A 10413-nucleotide genomic window follows, 5' to 3' on the forward strand; every position below is an offset into this window, starting at 1 on the left:
AATAAAATTAATTTACCAAATAAAGGTATAAATTATTATAAGGTCTTATTATTTTATTAAAATTAATTTAATTCCTATTTAATAATCACCTAATTAAATTTTTTTTATTATATAAAATCAAATTTTTTCATGTTCTATCAAATAAAACATCAATTAATTAATTTTATTTTTCATTAGAGAGATAAATAATATAAATAATTAAAATTATAAGAAATATGTAACACATCATTAATATTAAATGGACTAATATTATAATTATTTAATATTAAAACAGGAAACAAATTGATATTTTTTTGATATAATAATTAAAATATTTGTTATAAAATATATAGACATTTTAATTAAATAGATAGAGTTTTATAATTAATTTTTGTAAAATACAAACACCTACTAATAATTTATCTGAAAATAAAAGACATATCAACAAGTGACTATTGAAAAATTGATAGTTCACCATCATAAATTTGATTAACTATCATGAACAAACAGATCCAGAATCATAAGCAGTGCCCATCATATATTAATTCCAGTATAAATTTGCACTGTTGATGGTAAATGTTTTAGAGTCACTGAGAAAGAAATAAATAAACACAATCTACAACTGTGATTCTCGTGTATGGCTGGATCAAGTTCTAAGATAGTGTTGGATCAACTGCACATAGTCTGCAACAGTACATTTCACACAAAATTGTAATCGAACACTATTATACACAATATTCTTACAACAGTTCCTAAACAGATTACACATTGTTAAGAAGCTTTTCGTACCAACTCCTGTGAACCATGCACGAAACAGTTGACACCACAATGAAAACTTCAGCAGCCTCCACTACCATATCTGCAAGAAGCGCTACTCCTACTCGCTGAAGAGCTGCGGCTGCCAATTCCCTTCCTTTATGACCGGTTCCTCCCAAAACAACCCCTCTCAAAGCTAGATAAATACTGCGAGACACTCGCGCAAATATGGGATCCCCAGCTTGCAAGCTCTTTCCCAACATGTTTTCCATAAGCTTTTCCTTTGCTTGGAGCTTTTCAGCATCAAACACGAGGCCTTTGCCTTTTAACAACCCACTAACTTTAACAACAATCTCTGCTATGCCAACATCTTCAACTCTGTCTAATAGTTCATTGAGTTGCTTCATGCACTCAGATGCTATGTTTTCCATGTCCAGAGCATTGGACACTAACTTCTAAGACAGAAGAATTTGATGGAGGATCAACAAGCTGAAAAACATAAACATTTAGTTACAATTGGTTTTGATAAAACATTGCGAATCAACAACAAGACAACTCTTTATTTTTCTGTGGGGTGATAGCAGAGGGTGGATGGGATGGGGGATCACTCTCCCAAAGTAGATTCAGGTTGTGATTTAGATATCCAGTATTAAGAATATAAGTTGAAATTGTCTAAAAATTCACCAGCCTTGTAGAAATAACAATGATTTTCTGAAATTGTGACTGGACAGCTCTCAGCCTTGATATATTAAGTTCGAGAGTTTCAGGTAGAGCTTCTGGTGTCAGTCCTCCTATCCCACTTACAAGCTTTAACAACTCAAGCCTAACCAATTTATCCACCCTTTCTCCCTTGCATTCTGGTTGGTTAGAACCTGAAAATTATGTACATCAGCAAATAAAATATACTCCAGTATTTCTAAAATGATTAAAAGAAATAAACGACAACTACTAATCAAACCTGTAGCTGAAGATCCAATATTTGACACCATTGAAATTGATCCTCCAGTACGAAGCGTTGTTGGAAGTAGCACTTGGGAAGACTCTATGTTACTTTCCAGAGCAGTTAGGGAATCTATGTGTTCATCCCACTCTTGCTCTGCAATTGGATGCACAGAGGAAAGCCACTGCCTTGCAATTGTTAGCGAGGATAAAGCATCAGTTGGTGGTCCATATCGATTGGCAAAAGCATTTTTAAGATATTCCAGACCAGCATGGCCCTTGATGAGGGGTTCTATAAGTCTAATACGAGCTTTACTGATCTCTCTCTTAAGAGCCTGCAAACAAGCAATCACCGTAATTCAATAGCCCTTCAATATTTTGTATATTCTACAGTTTCAACCAGCTTGGTAGTGTTACACAAGTTTGTGTGTGACCACCACTGAGAATTTTAAGAAGTTATTTAGAACATACAGGCATCTTGGTTTGGTTAAAACTTGATCTCATTTAGAAGCACAAAAAGAACTAAAATGCTGCCATAAAACTAAAAGTGATGAATCAAGACTGTAAAAGATAGTCTCGAATGAATTGATTGGAAAAAAAATGTCAGAATAACTATGAATAACCACAGGAAACCCCAACATGTGATACAAGCTTTCAAGTTTGAGAAAGAATGCAACAACAAATGCAGGCATAGTTATCTTCCAAGTAAATCAAACATCTGAGGCAGATTCTACTAGACATCAAAGGCATAAAATTGACAAGACTTCCAATTACAAACAGGAAGGGGGAGAAAGGGGAAGGGGAGAGAGACAGAGTAAAATTTTTAACATAGTTCAAAGATGATTACTGAAATACATATAAAATTGTGTATTGAGCTTTATCATCTATATAATTCAAAATTTGGAATTTATAAGAATATTTCTCAGCAAATCCAGCACAGGCTAGACAATGCAGCCATGCATTGCATAATGAAAATTAACAACTTCCCTGTCCCATCCCATGGCTAAATCACTAAGCACTGCAGCTTCAGAAGTTTAGATGGAAAAGAATTTACAACCAGAAACACACCTGAATCTCCTGTAGGACATAACGCAGACCCTTAATCACGACGAATGAAATTGAGGCATTTGATTTATCTCCAACTTTAAAAATCTCTCTTAGTTCTTCAAGCAATTTACAGTGAGAGCTCTTCAATTCTTCATCATTTGCTGGGGCAGAAAGTTTCTCGAAAGTTACTAATGCAAACTCTAAGATCTTCCCTAGATAATCCATATCTAAAGTTCCTGATCTCAGCACCTTTAAATGAAGGAAAGTTTGTCAAGACATAGTATTAATGCCTCAGTACATAAGCAAAGTAAGCAAGAGCTGCAGATTAACCACCTGAGAGAGAATATCAACATCTATATTTTCAACAATCTCCTGTCTCCAAGACTGAGGAGACATCTCACATAGCTCATCCCTAACTTCCTTAATGAGTTTTAGAATCCAACTAAAATCAGGCTCGTCCTGTTTGACAGATTCCATAACACAATCCCAAAAAGCCCTTTCCATTGTTTCTCTCACTTTTTCCTGTAGGACAATGAAGTTAAAGGTGAGAGAATTTCTACTGTGTCCAACACTAACAAATCATTGGTTGATTAAATAATGGGAGACAATCAGGCATAATGAAATAACACAGGAAATCAAGCGTTTTAGGATATGTAACTTTGATCCTACAATCTATCAAATGACAAAATGACTAACCATTAGACAATTTTTGATTTTTGAAGATGTAGAGAATAATTAAATCAAGCAACTAGTTAAGAGGATTTCTACCTCCATTCCACATGCAAGCAATCAAATCAATAAATACTTCTGAACAAACAAAGAAACCATTTAAATTGGCATACAAACCTGAACATAGTTTTGATCTTTGTCGGCAGCATTAAAAGTATCAGCTAATCCACGATGATATTCATGGACAATTTCATTTACAAGTAATTCATTCTCACTGACCAACAGTGTATCAACGCTTTGATGGTCATCAATAATCCTTTTGGCAGAAGAATTGATTACTGGAGAACCCTCCAATGAATGAGGTGGACGTGAGGATGAAATTTGACCAGAAGATGACTTCAATGGACTCTCAGATTCCTCATCTCCAATAAATTTAGACCGTATTTCAGTAAGAGCACATTCCATACGTTTAAGTCCAGTATTACCACTAAGATGCTGCACTTTTTCCCTTAGAAGTTTCTGCTCATCCAAAACCTAACATTGCAAAAAATAATGAGTAAAACATTAGACACAGAAATAAGTTCTTCACTAGTTTGCTTTATGTCATAGGTAAGCAGGAATCAACCTGCTTTTTGATAGCCTCCATATCATTAGCAAGAGTTCCATCATTTCCTAAGGTCAGCTTGCTTTGCATCATAGAGAATTCAAGTTGGCATGCAGCTCTCACCAAATCCTCCTCCAACAATTTAGCATCCTTTAACATCCACGACACAAAGTGATGTAGGTAAAAGCACCATGCTTTATCACAAGCTTCCAGTTGAAATCTGAAGGTCTTCTGACTTGGAATTTCAGAGGCTATTTCCTCTTGTGAAGTTTTAATAGGGCCATCTATTATAATCTTGAGCAGCAACTCAAACTCTCTAATGAATCTAACTGCAGATTCAACCAGAGTAACCTCACACTCACCTTGTCCATTAAGAACTGCATCTGGGTGTCCCATTATCATATATGCACATAGCACAACTCTGACTGGATATCTTGATAATGTTACTGGCATCTGAGCTTCCTCTTTAACAGACTTGGTTGTTTTGGCTCCTCTCTGGGTATTATTGCTAGAATTGCCTGTATAATTGTGGGCAACAGCAATCCTAAGGAGGTGATCAATGTTGGCTAGACTAGGTTGACAACCTCTAACGGCCCACAAAAGTCTGAGGCGACTCTCCAGACGGTCAACTAAAGCTTTTGCGGTATTAATGGTTGCTGTTGACTTGATAAGGAGAGCAAGCTGCTCAAATGGCATTGCTTTAACAGATTCTTCATTGATCCCCAAGGATCTATATGCTTGTGCCAAAGAGAAAGTAGTTTTCTTCAGAAGTGTGAAGATAGAGAAAAGAGAGACAGAGATTACAAGTGTATGCCTTCGCAAGGGGAGAGGCTCTCTTTTTAAGAAAATTTTTGAACTATTTCTTCACGGGTTTACTGTTTCCTCACGCATCTTTTACTGTTCATGAATGCTTTTATTTTTTACCTCTTCTTTTTACTGTTTATGCACCTTTTGCTGTTTCTGTCTTTATTCTGATTCTGAGGACGAAGAGGTATCCTGCTGCTTTTTCTTTCCCTTTCCTTTTTTCTTTATCTTTTCTTCCTTTTCCTTCTTTTTCTTTTCTTTTTCTTTTTTCTTTCCCTTCTTTTTTATCTTATCGGTCTTACTTTTAATCTTTATCGGTGGAAGTATTCCATAACAGTCATTCATCTTCATTGCTGTCACAAGATGAAGGTGTCGGACTTTTACGGGAGGATGACGTACTTGATGACGCTGTCGACTCCAATTCCGAGCTGGACTGTTTTTTAATTTTCCTTCTACTGGATACTTTTCTTGATATCTTCTTACTGGACGATTGCTTTACTTCTTCATTTTTTATTGATTCTCCTGAAGTAAGGTGAGACAAATCATCTTGTATTCTTCAGGGATTTTAGCTGCTGCAAGTAATGCTTGACATTGGGTCTTTTGTGCACCAAATGAAGGGTTTTCTTGCAGAGATAATTTAGTAGCATAGGAGACTGTCTGGAACTGTGCCTTTTTAATTATCCATTCTTTAACAACTTCTGTGGTGGTATTTCTGAATGATCCCCACCATATTTTATGACATATATTGAAAATCAAAAAACCACTGACATACCCAAGGAATAAAAAAGTTTATACAGAAATACATTAAAGGGGTATATAAGTTTTATTCTGGGTTGGTTTATAATTATTTTTAAAATATTGATATACTTAAAGTACTTCTGGTGAAACAATTTCTTCAGAAATACCTCTATACTGCCACCATTTTAAAAACCAATTTGGAAATCTGGTGGTTGTTTTAATTTTTGACTGATCAAAATATATTAACCACGAATGAGTATGAGTAGGATTTTGGATACTGAAAATATTTTTCCAAGCATCTATATAGTCAAAATAATTATATGAAGTACAATGTTTTTTTAAGGTTTTAAATGTTAATCCAATATAGAAGAGTAAGCTATTATATTTTTATGATTTTTATCAAAATTATGCTTTATTTTTATGGAATCCGTATCTTCTAAAATAATATAATAATATTTCTGAGGTTTTGAGAAATCTTTTGGTGTAAAATACCAATTCTCAGGATAATATTTTCTAATAACTTTCCATGGGTTTACATTATTAAAATCATTTTCTATTACAATTTCAAATTCAAAAATATTTTTTATAATTCATTTATGAAATCCAGTGTTATACCCATAAGAAGATTAGATTTTTGGCAAACCCACAGCCATCAACGGATTTGATATGTCTTTACTGTCTACCGTTTGAGACAGACTAGCCGCACCATGAACGGGTACGATCGCTTTAGATTTAGAAGCCATACCTGATTCTCCCGAAGAAGACGCCATATTTTGCAGAGCTTTAATTACTTCTGGTGATTGGCTTAATTCTTCAATCCATTTCTTTAGATCTGTCGGGCTTTGGTTTTTAATTTGTGGTTTTAGGGTTTGGTTTAAATCTTCAATCCATTTCTTTAGGGTTTGGTTTGTTCTATTACTTTTTTATCTGTATTATTTTCTTTAGCTATCTTATATGGTGTACAAATTATTTCTTTATCTTCATGCATTATTTTACTTATTGTCTTAGGTGGAAACTCACTCTGAATTACTTTATCATTTACATTCTATCTCTTACCGTTATTGGATTTATGCTTTTTGATTTATATAATGAAAACCATTCAAAAAATTTTATTTTTCCTGCTTTATGTACATATTCAAAATACTTTTCTTTTAACTTTTCAAAATTATTTCCTTTAACAATTTTATTTAACTTAAATTTTTTGTTTTCGTTATTTCCTTTAGAAATTTCTTTTCAATATTCTCTTTACTAAGAACATGTAATTCCCTATTTATATTATTTATATTTTCTGTTATAGCAGATGTTGATGGTGATGATGGTGATAAAGGTGTTATTTCAGCCTGCTGATTTAAATAATTCTCTACTAGATTATATACTGCTTGGGGGACTGAGGAACTATAATCTATTCCTTTCATTTTAAGGTGTCTATCTGGAATATCTGATGTTGAAAATCTAGGCTTTACTAAAGTTTGGATTATAGGCTTAGACTCATTTTCTTTATATGTGGCATATATTACTGACGGTAGGTTTGATGACCTTCCTATATCCTCTGTTATTACTGAAGATGATGATTCTGTATACCGACTACTTACACTTCTGTTAAATTTTAACGATACTTTACCATCTTCAAATTGCTCTATTTTACTTAAATTTGTATTTGGTTTTAATTTTTCTTGTTCTGGTACCACACCTTCCAAAATCCATTCTTCTGGCAATGTTATATCTTTCCACTGAATTGTTTTAGGTATTACTGTATTTGTTTTAGTTAGATCTGTCTGTAAAAACTTTATTTCTCCTTTTTTAGATCGTAATTTATACTTAGTTCCAAAGGCTGAATTCATAGCTTTATAATAAATTTTATATATTAATGCTATAGGGATGGGACCTTGTTTCATCCTACAATTGTGAGTTTTTACTTCTAAAACTATACTTTCTAGAATATTCAAATCATTTAATGAAATAGTCATATCTGGATATACCTCAAAAGATATCGGTCCTTCACTTAGAAGGGTTTCTATAGATCCTAACAAAGAATCCTGAAAATTTAAAAATCTAGCATCCCTAACTACTGCTAAAATGCTAGTGTTTAGTCCTTCTCTTGTTAGAGGCTTTATTCCTACTTGAATTAATCCTATGTGAATATACTTATATTTTTTACTTCTATGGTGATTTAATGTTTTTGCTGATAAAAGAGTTATCTTCTCAAAAGGTTTACTTAATTGAAAATCTCTTTTCTCAGTTTTTATCACATAATCTGTTTTAAAAATATTTAATTTCGGAATTTTATAAATTTGTTCTTTATCTATCTTGGGAATTTCCCATTCATTTATAGCTTTTACAAAATCTTTCAATATTAACTCATTTTTATTTATTACTCTTTTAATTTCTGAAAATTCTGAATCATCTAATTTAACCGTATTTATTGATTTACACAGAAAATGATCCATTTTTCTAAATTTTGAACTATGTAGCGGCCACTGTCTGTTATACCCTGTATAAAGGCAGGGGTATTTTTGATAAACTTAATATTCCCCTCTTTCCTATAGTTAAATGTAGATATAAATTATAGATGGATAATTATTTTTTATTTAAATGATTTTTTTAAATACCTCTAAAAACAAGTAGTGCAGGACAAGAATCAATAAAAAACTATAAAATATTTTGGTTATTTCTTTTAGGATAAGGGGATTATTTTAATTTAATTCGATTATGTATATTTTTCAAATAAGATTTTTAGTAAATTCTAAATTTTATAAGTATTATAATAAATATGATAAAGTATTATTAATTGCACATTAAAAATATATATTATATATTATTTATATAAAATAAAAATTTTAATTAAGAATTGTTAATTAAAATTTAAATTATCAAACAGAAAAATTTGAAAAAAAAAATAAAGAAAAGCAAATATATATCTGCATGAATTACCTAGAAAAAAAAAATGCAAAGACATCCAAATTCATCCTATAATACAACAAAAATATCAATTGAGTGAGACTATATCAATGGAAGTAAACAAAAATGATAAATTATTTGGAGAGAGAAAGTAATTTTACCAGCAAATGTACTGAAATGACAATGAGAATCTCAATTTTCTCACTTTGTTACTGGAATAACCAAGAGCTGGAACACAAATAATTAAGCCAAAAAAACATAAAAAACGAGTTAAAATTAAAATAAAAAAAAAAAAGAAGAAATAAAAGGAGGGCAAGTAAATAAAAAATAATTAAAAATTAACTTATAACTAATAAAATTAAAAATAATAATAATAATGAACCTAGATCTGAAGAATAAACCAAGATCTGCAACATGTAGAGTCCTTTGGAGCGGTGATTTTGATGAGAATGATCAGCAGGCATGGGATGAGTAGCTAGCAAGCAAGCAGGAACTCTTCCATCTCTTTACACACAGCAACAGCAACAGCAACGGCAACGGCAACGGCAACGGCAAAAGGATCAGCCAGTGCAGAAAGCTCAACCACAGGCAGGTATCCAATGATAAAAAAGTAGCTATTAGGTTAGAAGATCGATGCATATCACAGAATATAAAAGCAAGGGAAGGGAAGGGAAGGGAACATAAATAATTCACCAACAATGTCCTTTTAGGTGGTCCCGAAATAAAAGCTAATTAATATTATATATTAAGTTAGAACTACTTTTAACTTTTATTTTTTAAAATAAAAATATAAAATTTAATTTTTTTATTAAAATAAAATAAAATCTAAAATTTTTAAAATTTATTCGAATATATTTATTAAACATATAAAATTTAATTTTTTTATTTGATAGAAATATCAAAACTTTTATATCCTCTCCATATAGTATTAGCTTTTATGTAATGTGCATTCCACGTCATTTGTAATTATTATACATATTAATTATTATTTTTTATATATTTATTATTAAATTTTATATACAATATAATAATATCATGAAATAATTGTGGTGGCTTGATACATTTTTTCAAATCAGAATCAGGTTCAATTTATCCAGGTGAATCATGTGAATTGGCGGATTAATCCAAATAATACTGGTCACTTTTAATAAAAATAATTGTAATATATATAAACCCTGTATTAAAACTGTCAATTCCTATCACTTTGACGTATAATTTTAATTTTCGCTCTAAATTACATAAATTTTATACTTTTTCAGTTATGTTATTTAACTCTAATTTCTTTATTAAAATTACTCAAACTTTCATTTTTACCTTTTTTTTTTATCTATTGTTTCAGGTTTTCATATTAATATATATAAATATATTTTTTTTCTTTTTTAACATCCATTTTCTAATTGTATTCACTATATTGGGTCTGACTATTTCAAAATTGTTAGTGTTTTGCTAATAAATTCCTAGTAATTAGAAGTCAAGTAAATAGAGTTACTTTTGAATTAATCTGTAATAAACACCACGAGTTGTAAGCGGTTATTACTAGTAATCTTATCATGTAAAGGCTATAAAAGTATGATGTTGCTTAATAAATAAAAGATTTTTTTTTGAGACCTCTGTGTGTATGATTAAGAGCCTTTCAAATCTGGTATCAGAGCCACAAAGAGGCTTGTAGTGCTCAAACACTGCGAGTGTAGGTGAGCGTGTGACAATGACTGAAACTAACAGCTTCGCACAAGCATGCATTCCCAAGTTTAACGGGGATTATGATCATTGGAGTTTGATCATGGAAAATCTCCTTAGATCAAAGGAGTACTGGAGTGTCATCCAGAAAGGTTGCACAAAACCAGCTGACGAAGAAGCACTGACACCAGTTCAGAAGAAGACCTTAGAAGAAACGAGGTTAAAGGATTTGAAGGCCAAGAATTATCTCTTCAGTTCCATTGACAAGACCATTCTGAAGACAATTTTGCAAAAGCAAACAG

General features: G+C 31.6%; 2 protein-coding genes across 4 annotated transcripts; both read right to left on the minus strand.

Annotated features, from left to right (window-relative positions):
• Positions 1-494: 494 nt before the first annotated feature.
• On the minus strand, positions 495-5320 carry LOC110609266. 3 transcript variants are annotated; one of them, XM_021748727.2, is made up of 7 exons: positions 4016-5320; positions 3568-3924; positions 3055-3243; positions 2743-2970; positions 1694-1859; positions 1420-1607; positions 495-1224 (listed from the first exon to the last, which is right to left on the minus strand). In XM_021748727.2, the coding sequence occupies exons 1-7, from the start codon at positions 4688-4690 to the stop codon at positions 1147-1149; spliced, it is 1881 nt and encodes a 626-aa protein (XP_021604419.1). In that variant the 5' UTR covers positions 4691-5320; the 3' UTR covers positions 495-1146. The 3 variants fall into 3 exon arrangements, with proteins under 3 accessions (XP_021604419.1, XP_021604418.1, XP_021604416.1); XM_021748726.2 differs by having other exon boundaries at positions 1424-1607; positions 1694-2009; XM_021748724.2 differs by having other exon boundaries at positions 1694-2009.
• A 14-nt stretch (positions 5321-5334) lies between these two features.
• LOC122723141 lies at positions 5335-9118 on the minus strand. Its single transcript, XM_043954413.1, has 2 exons — positions 8817-9118; positions 5335-8662 (listed from the first exon to the last, which is right to left on the minus strand). Exon 2 carries the CDS (start codon positions 7981-7983, stop codon positions 6724-6726), a length of 1260 nt encoding a protein of 419 aa, XP_043810348.1. The 5' UTR covers positions 7984-8662; positions 8817-9118; the 3' UTR covers positions 5335-6723.
• Positions 9119-10413: the final 1295 nt, after the last annotated feature.

This window comes from Manihot esculenta, chromosome 2, assembly GCF_001659605.2.
Source record: "Manihot esculenta cultivar AM560-2 chromosome 2, M.esculenta_v8, whole genome shotgun sequence".
Taxonomy (NCBI): Eukaryota; Viridiplantae; Streptophyta; class Magnoliopsida; order Malpighiales; family Euphorbiaceae; genus Manihot; species Manihot esculenta.